We start from the raw sequence: 12,520 nt of genomic DNA, 5'->3' as shown, positions 1-12,520 counted from the left end.
GGATAGGCAGGCTGTAGAGTTGGCTATTGGCCTTCAGCGTGGACTTGTAGCTCTTGGAGATGGCATGGGAAATGGCTTCATTCTCTCCTGGCCTCATTGCTCTTTGCCATTCCAGCTCTAGTTCTCTGATTTGGGGTTGGGGAGTTAGTTCTCCATTCTGGGGTAGGCTGTCCCCAGCTGCAGGCCTTAGTTTCCCCATCTTTGACATAACTGTATAGGACTAGGCAAATTCTCAGCTTAGTCCTTGGAGTGGAAGGGAGCACAGCTACAAATCCTTGTCTCCTTATCAGGAATTTACCTGCAATCCAGATGGGGATGGCACATATGGCATTGTGCAAAATGCCTGGGAAGGAGCCTGCTGTTCGGAGGCTTGTGAGGAGGGAAGGGATGGTAAAGGCTTCCCGAGCCAGAGAGCTAAATGGAAGCCCCCAGGGAATCAGCCAGTACCAGGAGGAAAGAGTCAGAGCCTTTCTTGGCATCCCTGGAAAGAGGCAAGGCAGAGGGAATCATGGACCCTAGGGTGATGGATTTAAGTGTCCCTGATACAGGGACACAGCCACTAAGGAATCACGCTCTGTGTTGCTGCTAGCTCCCCAAAGGAAAAAGGCCAGAAATTGAAGCTGTATTGCCCATGAAATGGGACCACTACCCTCCCTGCACTCCCATTACCACTCACATCCAGCAATGACAGGCCACCTGTAAGCTCTCAAGCTTCCTGAGCCAATTGTCTCCCCTAAACTGCAGAACAGATGCCCCCAGGAGACTGTCCTTGCCCAAAGTCCACCTCCCTTATGATTCCCCCACCTCAGTCCAGCCTCTGCTTCCTGATTGAGTACATCTGTGAAACCTGAGCTGTTCGTACCCCGCTCTTCCAGCATCCTCAGCAGCTTCCTGCTGCCCGCGAGATAAACTTCAGCTCCTTCAGGTGTGGCATTTGAGGTCCTCCTGCATGCCATCTCCTTTCTCACTGTAGCACTTTGCCTACATGTGGGCCTTCTAGCCAGACTAGGCTCTTGGGCCTCTTGGCCTCTGTTTCTGCTGTTCCCTTGGCCTGGAGCCCCACCTCCTCCTGGGTGTAGCCAGTATAGTCATGGTCAATCACACAGTTATTAGTTGATCATGGAATCAGTCTGCCAGGTTTGAATCCCAACTCCCTGACTCTGTGGGGACCTTGAGCAAGCTACTTAATCTTTCTGTGCTTCAGTTTCTTTGTATAAAAAATGGAGATATTAGAATCTTCTCATGGGGTTTTTGTGAGGTGTAAATAAGATAATTATCAATCCCTCAGTACAATCCCTGGCATTTAGTAAGTGCTTAATAAATTTTAGCTATTTTATTTGTATTATCATTATTATTCCCTAAGGCCAATCTTCTATGCCATCTTTTCTACTTTTCTAGGAAATATTCTTCTCCCTCTGTGAGCTCCCCTGGATCCTGTTCATTTGTTTTAGGAGGGTGGAAGGTTCCTTGAGAGAGTCCTAGCTATTCCCTGTTCAGCAGTGAAGCCCAAGGAGTTCTGGAAATGCAGGAGGGACCTTCGGGTGCAGGGCTTGGCCCACAGACAGGCCTACCAGGGCATCTGATATATCTAGGAAGTAACAAGGAGCCCTGGAGGCAGGCCAGGCCTGTGGCAAAGGGACCTAGATCATGTGGGACCCGCCCAGTCCCTGCATCTCTCCCCCTCTCCCTGGAGGTTGGATGGGCCCTTTCTTCAGCAGGTGTTTGCTCATGTCTCATGCCTGAGGTGGGGCTCTTGGCCATAGTGAGTATTGGTGGAGTGAGCAACCCGCCCTCAGGGAACCCACACTCAGGAACTTTACACTGCTGTGGTGGAGTTCACGTGGGGGGCTGTGAGAGCCACTGTGCAGTGCTGGCTCAGGGGTCTGGAAAAGGCTTCTGGGAGGGCATGGGAACAAAACTAGGTCTGAATGATGAGGCAGAGCTAGTGAGTCAGGCGAGGGGGTGCAGAGGGATCACAGGGCAGAGGCCAAGGCAGTGAAAAAAGTGGCGTGGATGGTGACATGTAGGAGTCGAGCATAAAATGCGTGGCAAGGTCCTCGGGGGTACGGTGGGCTGGGGCGGGACCAAGGAGTGTAGTGGAGCTCTCTATTCCGAGGGGGACATTGGAATGTTGAAGGTCACACCACAAGAGATTTGCTTTGAGAACATAAATCCTTCTAGGCGCTGGGAGAGTGGAATGGAGATGAGGGGCCTGGAGGCAGAAAGGCTGTCTGGAAAAAGTTAGTGGTGGAATTGGTGGAAGACATCTGAGAGCCTGGACTAGTGGTGGTGAGGGGGGAAAGAAGTGGAGAGATGCCGGAGATACTAGGAGAGATGACAGATTTGGGTTGTTGGGAAGACTACGAAGGAGTGGTTGAAAATGGTTCCCTGGTATCTGGTGTAGAAATTCATCCGGATGGGAATGGAGGAACAGAGAGGGTGAGGAGTTTAGTTCTGGAATGTGGAATTTTGCAGATTCAGGTTATCAGAGGAAGGGGGCAGGCAGGGATGCCTAGGGGACATTTATGTATTTGGTTCTGGAATTCAGGGGAGGCGTAGGCTGGAGGTGCAGATGAGAGATGTCAGCCTGCTACCCAACCAGGCCTTCCTTTTTACAGAATCACCGAAGATTCAGCTGTGACCACGTTTGAGGCTCTGAAGGCTCGGGTCAGAGAACTTGAACGGCAGCTATCTCGTGGGGACCGTTACAAATGCCTCATCTGCATGGTGAGTAGAAAAGAACCTAGGGGTGCCCTTGGTCAGGCTTCCACGCCCTCTGGGGGAGTTGGAGAGGATGGGCCTACCTCAGAGTGACCCCTTCTCTGCCCCCTCCTCCCTAGGACTCGTACTCGATGCCCCTAACGTCCATCCAGTGTTGGCACGTGCACTGCGAGGAGTGCTGGCTGCGGACCCTGGTGAGGTGGCATGGGGGTCGGGGAATGGGAGGCCGCTCCGGGCACTGCCCAGATGTCTGTGCTTATGCCTGAGCCTGCCTGGGGGAAGTGGGGAGCACGGGCCAAAGGAGAACAGAGCCAGGAGCCAGGATATTTACCCCCAGGATATTTACTCCCAGGCTCGCTGCCTCTCCTCCCCAACTACAGGTTTAGGAACTTCTTCCCCTCCACGAGTTCACTGCATTCTCCCTTCCCCTCCCCATGTCCCCCGAAGGCCCACTGCATCACACAGACTGGTGAGGCCTGGGGTCAGGAGGAGGCTGGCTGTGGGTAAACAGGACCAGGGCCTTGGCCCCTCCCCCTCCCATTACTAAGCTCCTTCTGCTCCTGCCCCTGTTCTTCGCTCAGGAGCAGCCATTAAAATGTCGCCCGGAGACAGCAATAAAAGGCTCGGACGTGGGCTCTGTGTCCTGATCAAAGGCCGCGTGTAATCTCGTTAGGGCTGCGGCTGCCACAGCTGGACCCAGCCTTGTTCTCATTACCGGGGCTCCTGCTGCGGGGCTGGCCAGGCGGTTTGATCCTGGCGTTCCCGCAACACAGGAGCGTGCCTGCCTGCTCACAGAAGCTGCCTGTGCATCCCCAGCCTGGGCTGACAGGACCAAGGTCCCAGCACACACTGGTGCAGAGAGACATGGCTGCAGGCCCAGGTGCTCACATGCGCACACGTGGCACATTGTGTAGACCAGAGCCCTCCCTGTTCTCCCTGCAGGGTGCCAAGAAGCTCTGCCCTCAGTGCAACACGATCACAGCGCCCGGAGACCTGCGGAGGATCTACTTGTGAGCTATCTGCCCCAGGCAGGCCTTGCCTCCAGCAGCCCCACCTGCCCCCAGCCTCTGTGACAGTGACCCTCTCCCTTTGTACATACTTGCACACAGGTTCCCCATGTACATACATGCACATACTCACACATGCGTACACACACACACACACATTTACACACGCAGGACTCTGGAGCCAGAGTAGAGGCTGTGGCCCAGGCACTACCTGCTGGCTCCCACCTATGGTTTGGGGGCCATACCTGTTCCAGCTCTGTTCCCAGGGTGGGGCAGGGAGGTGGGGGTTGGGGGAGTAGTGGGGCACGGCTCCTAAGATCCAGCCCCCCGACTGACAGACGGGACAGACAGACATGCAAACACCAGACTGAAGCACATGTAATATAGACCGTGTATGTTTACAATGTTGTGTATAAATGGGACAACTCCTCGCCCTCTACCTGTCCCCTTCCCCTTTGGTTGTATGATTTTCTTCTTTTTTAAGAACCCCTGGAAGCAGTGCCTCCTTCAGGGTTGGCTGGGGGCTCGGCCCATCCACCTCTTGGGGTACCTGCCTCTCCCTCTCCTGTGGTGTCCCTTCCCCCTCCCATGTGCTCGGTGTTCAGTGGTGTATATTTCTTCTCCCAGACATGGGGCACACGCCCCAAGGGACGTGATCCTCTCCTTAGTCTTAGCTCATGGGGCTCTTTATAAGGAGTTGGGGGGTAGAGGCAGGAAATGGGAACCGAGCTGAAGCAGAGGCTGAGTTGGGGGGCTAGAGGACAGTGCTCCTGGCCACCCAGCCTCTGCTGAGAACCATTCCTGGGATTAGAGCTGCCTTTCCCAGGGAAAAAGTGTCGTCTCCCCGACCCTCCCGTGGGCCCTATGGTGTGATGCTGTGTCTGTATATTCTATACAAAGGTACTTGTCCTTTCCCTTTGTAAACTACATTTGACATGGATTAAACCAGTATAAACAGTTGCTGCCTGTGTGTTATGTGTGTGGGGAGGTGGGGGAGCTAACTGGGGGAGGTGGGCTGAGGCAGTTAAGGGGTTAATTCCTGGTGGCAGGATAGGGGAAAGGACTTAGCTATAGGTGTATGACACTGTGCAGGGTTGGACTGCTCTGGGGCCGTGGAGCATTTGGTTTGGATGGGGGTGGGGCTGGGGATCTGGGCTCCTGACTATTGATGGGTAGGGGCTCTAGGTTAATTCTTTATCGATGCAGAATTGTCAGCTCATTAATCACAGAAGAGGTCAGAGCTTGGGGGTACAGAGGGGATGCAAGCTCTATCCCCCAACCTAGGGCAGGAGTGGCCACAAGCTTGGGTACAAACACAAGCCCCAGGCCTCTATCCCTTTCTGGTCCCCTGAAACATACCAGAGACCACAGGGGGATCACCCTGTCAGCCTCCCAGGCTTTTGTTCTATTCTCCAAATGTATCTCTAGTGACCATCATCCCAGTGTAGCTACTGCCTAGATTCTCGAATGGAAAGAATGGAAACCCTATTTTCCAGGATGGACCTTCAAGTCTCCCATGTGCTCAGAGAACCGAGGCTGGGCAGCTAGCACTGGAGAGACGGCAGTTTGACCCCCCACAGCTCCCCACTGCCAGTAAGGTAGCTCAGCTTCCTAGATGCCTCCCAGGCAGGTGCTCAAAGCTACATGTAAGTCCTCACCCACAACAGAAAGCTGTTAGAAAAACAGTCAAGGCCCCAGAGTAGCCCCATGACTCCAGACTTGCTTTGACACCTTGCACACCAGGCCCATCTGCCCAAATCCCCAGCCTTAGTTGCCCATTTTCTCTGGGATACCCACAGTGAATTCCTCAGAATTGGGTCCAGTTGGCAGCTCCTGCCACCCTTTGCACCCAGATGAAGCACAGACAAGTCCTCCTTGGAGCCCAGCAAAGGCCCTTCACAGCGCCACACCCAGTTTGATGGCACCCAATATCCGGAACACAGGGATCCTGGGATCCTGGGAATGTACACAGCCTCTGTCGAGGCAGGTGGAGCAGCTCCAGCGATGGCTGAGGGTTTGGGAAAGAAACAGGTTTGGAAGAGAAGAGTGGGTAGGTGAGGGCAACGGAGAAATGAAGAGGAGGCTCTTAATGCCCGGTTTCTGTCAGGCTGACTTCTTTGATGACTTTACTCTCCCCTCCCACAGCCTTGGACTCAGTAGGTCCTTGATGGCTGGTTACTGCCACCCTGGGGGCCATATGGTCTCTAAAAGGGGCCATTAACCCAGAGTGAGGGCATTCCACTGAAGCCCACCCTGCTGTGGGAGCCTTGAGCTGTCTCATGGCACAGGCTGCACTGCCACCTGTTGGCCATGGCTAGGAATGCAGCCACACAGCATGGGAATCCCTGCCACCATAGTGGGGACTCACCAAGGACTGATGGGATGCAGACAGAACGCGGCTCTGGGGAAAGAGGGTCCATCATCCCCAAGAGTCAGCTCCCATCCAGAGCTTTTCTAGCCATCTCCTTCACTGCCCCCTAAGCCCCTTGATCACCACGGTAAGCTCATTCAATCAAATATTTATTGAATACCTACTGTATGCCAACATTGTGCAGTAGTGACTTCTAGAATGATAAATGATACTGAACTATCAGGCTGAATTCACCTCTTCTGCCTAGAGAGTATCTAAGTGGGTCTCCCTTCCAGGGGATGAAGGAGTTTGCTATTTCAGCCCAAATCCCCTTACCCTGGTTCTGGTCTTTACGGCTTGGGAGTTAGCTCATCCCAGCTCCTGTTACAATGCTGCTGCCTTCCTGCTCCCTACTCTCTCTGGCAACTTTCAGCTTGCAACTTTCCCGGATCCAGCGGCTTCCTAGCAAAGTGTGGTAGAGCCAGGCAGGCCCCTAACCTCAGCTCCTCATCTGGCTTCTACCTCAGACTCCCAGGCAGTGGGGCCAGAGGAGCCTCTCTGAGTGAACTGCCAAGGGGGAGCCATGTGAATGATACTTTACACTGTAGGGCTTCGCCCTGCTGGAGCAAAGATCACAGCCCCTACCCGCAGCCTGACGCTACCCCTGACCGAGATACCTTCCCTCTGGCATCTCCCCACAAAGGTCACCTTCCATTCAAGGAATCAAAACTCAACTCTGGTAACAGGCACAAAGTTTCAGTTATGCAAGATGATGAAGTTCTGAATTATGCAAGATGCAAGACTATTCTGTTCTAGAGGTCTGCCGTGCACATAATCTCTTAAATTTTAAGTATCGTACACACTTACAATTTTGTTAGGTGATCTTGGCCAGGCACGGTGACTCACGCCTGTAATCCTAGCACTTTGGGAGGCTGAGGTGGGAGGATCACTTGAGCCTGGGAGGTTGAGGCTGCAGTGAGCCATGATTGCACCATTGCACCCCAGCCTAGGCGACAGTGAGACCCTGTCTCGAAATAAATAGATAAATAAATAAGTAAAGAAAAAAAGAGAGTAGGTCTCATGTTAAATGTTCTTACCACAGTTTAAATTTTAAAAAATCAACTGGGGCTCACCCTCAACACACCCTCCCTTTGTCAACCTCTACAGCCTGCATGCCACAGCAATCAGCAGCCTGACTGTTGCACTTGTCCAAACACAACTGACTGCAAGGCTCCCACAAACACATGCCCAGGCACTCCTGCCCCTTAGGATTCTGTGGTAAGCAGACCACCAGCAGACGGAGGCCCCCAGGAGACAGGCCCATAGGAATTTTCTACTTAAGGGACCACAAAGTCCCAAAGGGCTACAGAGAGTTGAACGAGAAGAGTGCCCCACAGATGCAAGTTGTGGGGAGGCGTCAGGCATTTATTTCTGGAGCAGAGGTGAGGTGGAGCAATGGCCTCAGCAGCGGACGCAGTTGCGCATGAAGTCGACACAGAGGCTTGTGTAGTAAGTAGGGTAGTCACGGAGGTGGCTGACGTGTGCAGATGACACGAAGTCCACAGAACGCGCCAGGACCCGGCGTGCCAGGCGTGCCTCCACCATGCGTTCTACGTCTCTGGCCAGGACTACTTCATCAGCCCTCGAGTAGAGGTAGAGCTCGGGCCAGCGAGAGCCTGCGTCCTGTAGCCTGTCATAGAAGTGGGTGTGGAAGAGGGCTGTAATGGGAGCAAGCAGGACGTGGAACAGGACAACCACCAGGGCAAAGGCCACCAGCAGCAACAGGCGCAGCATGGCAGCCCGGCGCTCCAGGATGGCTGCCAGGGCCCGCAGAGCCCCTGCCAGGTTGCTGTCACCAGGAGCGCTGTCAAAGATGGTGCCCACCACACGCAGGTGGCAGAAGCGACGGGTCTGCAGGAGCTCCAGCACGTAGCGGTACAGCATGACGCCACCGTTGCTGAAGACATGGAAGAGCAGGGGCTCCTTCTCTATCTCATAATCAAAGAGCAGCTCGAGCAGCTTCTGGGCCAAAACACGAAGTGAAGGGATGCCCAGCGACTCGGAGAAGAAGACCATGTGCCACGGGGCTGTGTATCGGATTACGATGCAGCCCTGGGGAGAGAGGCCCGGTCAGTCCTCACAGATGAGGTGGGGGTAGTGGGTACAAGCTAAGGTCAGAGAGGCCCAGCAACCCCAGCCTGTAGGACATAGGCCATGGGGCCCACAGAGTCAGCAATGCTCTGGGTCCTGCTTCAGCCTGAGCCCACCAGCCCGCCGCCCACAGACACAGGTGCCTTCTGGGCGGGGAAAGTATACTTAAGGCCCATTTTTGGACTAATTGCTTCATGCTGGCCAAGCCCTCTTGGCCTGGAGTGGTATTTGAGGCCCAGAGCCTGAAGCCTGTACTGGAGACACTTGGGCTGACCAGAGGAAGTCTCTTTACTCTGGTTCCCTCCTGTCTGCGCCCCGCCCTCCCATGCTAGACCTTGCACATTTGGGGCAGGGCCTCACTGCTTGGCTATACCCTGCCCCAGCACCTCAGATCTGCACTGTCCCTACCTCCCAGACACAAGTAGTACCCCTATGAGACCAGTACCCAAGAGCTGGCCTGCAGGCCCCAGCCCTGACCACCAGAAGCCACTTCTGAGCCAGGCCCACATGACTTTCATCACTGGTCACTGTCACCTTCCCTCTCTCCCAGGCTCCTAAAAACAGAGTCCATACTGTCTGGACTCAGGGACCTGACACTCAAATGTCCCTGGTTCCCAGGCCTGGGATCACTCCTCATACCTGCCCTGAAATTCCAAATACAGTAAACACTTGTTCCTCGAATTCTAAAATCTGGGCCCAAACTCCCTCTAGGCTTCTATATTCCTCATGCCTGGGCCATGGGTGCCACAATCTCCACACAGGTCCCCTTCTAGGTCAGTTAGAAAAGCCACCATGCCTGGCTCCTAATCCCCTCTCATCCTCCTGTTCCAGAGACAAAGGGCCCTTTGTCAGGGGAATGTGACTTTGGAGAGTGCTGGGGTCAGACAGGTCTGGGTTCAACTCCTGGCACCACTATGTATCAATAGTAAGAACAAGGAGCAGCTTACTACTTTCTGAGTCTGGGTCCCCATCTATAAGATTACGGTGAAATTGGGATAACACCCACCTCATAAGGTTATGGGTAAAATTAGATGAAAAAAATGTATCTCAAATGATCAAAGCAGCACCTGACACAAAGTAAACTCTCCACCAATACCAGCAGTAATTAGTGACGTGGTAGTAACAAGGAGAAAATCATATGGCCACAGTAGTTAAATGACCCATGGCTAAACAGGGATGGTCAGCAGAGGTACCTTGCCATCAGCCGCCTGACCTCCTAGCCCTGGAGTGCCTAAGCATCCCTCCCAAGACTCTGAAGAGGAGGCTGCTTAAGGCCACCCACATTCTCCCAAATGCTCAAATCTGACAGAGGCCTTTCAGTCCCCATTGTATGTTTCTCCCTGGAAGCATCTGGAATCACACACTCCTAGAAATATTATCTTGCAGCCCAGTCTCTTCAATAAGCCAGTAACATGAAAAAAGAGGCTGTTCTATAGCCTGGACAACGTAGTGAGACCCCATCTCTAAAAAAGAAAAAAAAAACGGTCGGGCACAGTGGCTCACGCCTGTAATTCCAACACTTTGGGAGGCTGAGGTGGGCAGATGATGAAGTCAGGAGTTCGAGACCAGCCTCACCAACATGATGAAACCCCGTCTCTACTAAAAATACAAAAATTAGCCAGGCGTAGTGGCACGTGCCTGTAATCCCAGATACCTGGGAGGCTGAGGCAGGAGAATTGCTTGAACCCAGGAGGCAGAGGTTGCAGTGAGCTGAGATCATGCCATTGCACTCCAGCCTGGGCGACAGAGCAAGACTCCATCTCAAAAAAAAAAAAAAGAACAAAAAAAAAAATACTAGCTTGGCATGGTGGTGCATGCCTGCAGTCCCAGCTACTCAGGAGGCTGGAGGCAGGATGATTGCTTGAGCCCAAGAGTTGAGGCTGCAGTGAGCTATGATTGCACCACTGCACTCCAGCCTGGGTGACAGAGTGAGACCTTGAATCTAAAATCAGGTGGAGAGGGGAACAGTTCTGGATTTAAAAGAGCCTTAAGAAGAAACAAAATAACTAGATGCAATGTATGATCTTAGATTGGATCCTGGTTTGGGCACATCCGCTGTAAAGGATGCTTTAGGGACAATTAGGGAATCTGAACATGGACTGGAAACTAAATGAGACGAAACAAGAAGGTGGAGATCGTGATCTGAAAAAAGCAGGATACAAAGCAGTACACTCAATAGGTCTCATGTAGGTAAAGAAAAGATATATCCTCCCCAAAAAGCTGGAAGGATATACACTAAGTGTAAATAGATGTCATCTCTAGGTGCTAGAATATGGTGTTTTTGTTTTGTTTTGCTTGTTTTGTTTGAGACAGGGTCTCACTCTGTCACCCAGGCTGGAGTGTAGCGGCACGATCACAGCTCACTGCAGCCTCAACTTTCCAGGCTCAGGTGATCCTCCCACCTCAGACTCCCAAGCAGCTAAGACTACAGACACGCACTACTGTGCCTGGCTAATTGTTTTAATTTTTTTTGTGGAGATCAGGTTTCACCATGCTTCCCAGGCTGGTCTCAAACTCCTAGGCTCAAGTGATCCTCCTGTCTCAGCCTCCCAAAGTGCTGGGATTACAGGCATGAGCCACAGCATCCACCTTGTTTTCTTTTAAATAATAAAATATTAGAGTTTTGGATTGGACTCTTTTTTTCTCTACACTCATCGTGTCCTCCCTATTGGAAAGTCTTCCTTTCCAAGACTACCCCTCTCCCAACCCTGCAACCTCAACACCTCTGCCTTCTCTGGGATCTTACTCCATCTACTTTCTCCCTCGTGCCTTCTGCCCAAATAGCATCTTTACTCCCGCCCTGTACAACGGCCCATTTCCCAAAGACTCTTTCTGCAGATTCTGTCACACCTTCCTGGGTTTTCATATCCATCTCTGGCCACTCCTCCTTTCCTCATAGGACCCTCTTCATCTTCCACTCCATTAAGTCTGGGTTCCTCAGGACTGTCCTAGGCCCTCTTCTGTCCCTCTACACACTCCCTGGGGGATCTCATCCACTCCAGAGCCTATGGATTCTCTTCCAGTGTTCCAGTCTCAAAAAACACACCCCCCTCTACCCAGGAGGTGCCCAGCCAGAAACCTGGCATTACCCTGGGAACCTCCCTATCCCTGTGCCCATGCCCAATCTCTCATTAAACTACCATTCTACCTCCTGACAAGCTCCTCAATCCATCACCTTACCTCTACCGACACCCCCAGCTCCAAGGTCCTGACTACCCTCTGTCCCTGGATCATGGCAAGCCCCTCTAAACTCATTTCTGGCTTCCTGCCCCACCCCTCCAATCTCCCCGCTACTCTGCAGCAAGGGACTTTGTTTATTTTGAGACAGAGTGTCGCTTTGTTGCCCAGGCTGGAGTGCAGTGGTACGACTTCGGCTCACTGCAACCTCCACCTCCCGAGTTCAAGCGATCCCTACCACCTCAGCCTCCCTGGTAGCTGGGACTACAGGTGTGCACCACCACGCCTGGCTAATTTTTGTATTTTTAGTAGAGATGGGGTTTCACCATGTTGGCCAGGCTGGTCTCGAACTCCTGACCTCAAGTGATCTGCCCACCTCGGCCTTCCAAAGTGCTGGGATTACAGACGTGAGCCACTGCACCAGGCCAAAAGCGACTTTCTGATTCATGAATCTAACATCACATCCCTGCTTAAATACCCTGAGGACCCCCTCCAAGCCCCACCTCTTGCCGGGTGCCTGTCCCTTCATTCTTCATCCCAGCCATACTTGACTATTCCTGGTCCCCCTGCCTGCCCTCAAGGATCTCAGGCTAATGAAGAAGCCAGACAAGCCGAACCCAGTGAGCAGAACTCACAGCTGAAACTGCCCGCAGTGAGGCTGTCTGTACAAGGCAACACCAGAGCCCCAGCCTCGGAGGTTGGGGAGAGGCTTCAAGCTCAGAACTACATTTTCCCCCAATTTCTCTCCCATTCCAGGGCCACTACACACCTCGGTCAGGCGGGATGTGGACGTGGGTGAGTGGAGGGATGCTGAGGGGAAGGGGGCTCAGCTGGCCTTTCTCCCAGGTGCCCCCCCACTGCTCAGTCCAAGGCTTCCAGCTGGCAGTTGGAGCTGTCTGTATGGGTACCCCCGCAGGAGGCTGTTTGCGGGAGAGATCTGGGCTGAGGAGGGGAGGGTGGAGTTGGAGGCCCAAGATGTGAGAAAGGCTTCCAAAATATAACCAGGTCCTGCTAAGGCCCTCTGCAGTTACCACAGTCTCTATATCCAACCTTGGTTGGATGAGAAGAAGCATGAATCTCTTTTCCAAGAGGCCCTACTAGTCTGGGAATGTGA

At 53.0% G+C, this 12,520-nt stretch overlaps 2 protein-coding genes across 16 annotated transcripts in view; one reads left to right on the top strand and one right to left on the bottom strand.

Moving 5' to 3' along the window:
* Window positions 1-4,688, top strand: part of RNF220 (ring finger protein 220) — a 248,549-nt gene extending 243,861 nt beyond the window's left edge. For 7 of the 11 annotated variants that reach the window (NM_001377028.1, XM_054556020.2, XM_054555944.2 and 4 more), the window contains 3 exons: window positions 2,619-2,727; window positions 2,841-2,915; window positions 3,664-4,688. In NM_001377028.1, coding sequence (NP_001363957.1) covers window positions 2,619-2,727; window positions 2,841-2,915; window positions 3,664-3,735 — 256 coding nt within the window. In that variant the 3' untranslated portion in view covers window positions 3,736-4,688. The remainder of the gene's footprint in view (window positions 1-2,618; window positions 2,728-2,840; window positions 2,916-3,663) is intronic. The other 4 variants (XM_063726152.1, XM_054555981.2, XM_054555898.2 and 1 more) reach the window with 2 other exon arrangements.
* Window positions 1-12,520, bottom strand: part of TMEM53 (transmembrane protein 53) — a 39,438-nt gene that overhangs the window by 11,788 nt on the left and 15,130 nt on the right. For 3 of the 5 annotated variants that reach the window (XR_010138408.1, XR_010138410.1, XR_010138411.1), the window contains one exon: window positions 6,946-8,190. Coding sequence is in view for 1 of the 5 variants with exons in the window: in XM_063719285.1 (XP_063575355.1) it covers window positions 7,540-8,190 (651 nt within the window). In the remaining 4 variants the exon portion in view is untranslated. Of the gene's footprint in view, window positions 1-4,088; window positions 5,737-6,231; window positions 8,191-12,520 lie in introns of those variants that run through there. The other 2 variants (XR_010138409.1, XM_063719285.1) reach the window with 2 other exon arrangements.

The sequence above is a fragment of the Pongo abelii genome, chromosome 1 (genome assembly GCF_028885655.2).
Source record: "Pongo abelii isolate AG06213 chromosome 1, NHGRI_mPonAbe1-v2.0_pri, whole genome shotgun sequence".
NCBI classification, from domain to species: Eukaryota; Metazoa; Chordata; class Mammalia; order Primates; family Hominidae; genus Pongo; species Pongo abelii.
The sequence above is the reverse complement of the archived record's forward strand: the minus strand, read 5'-3'. Positions and strand labels throughout refer to the sequence as shown.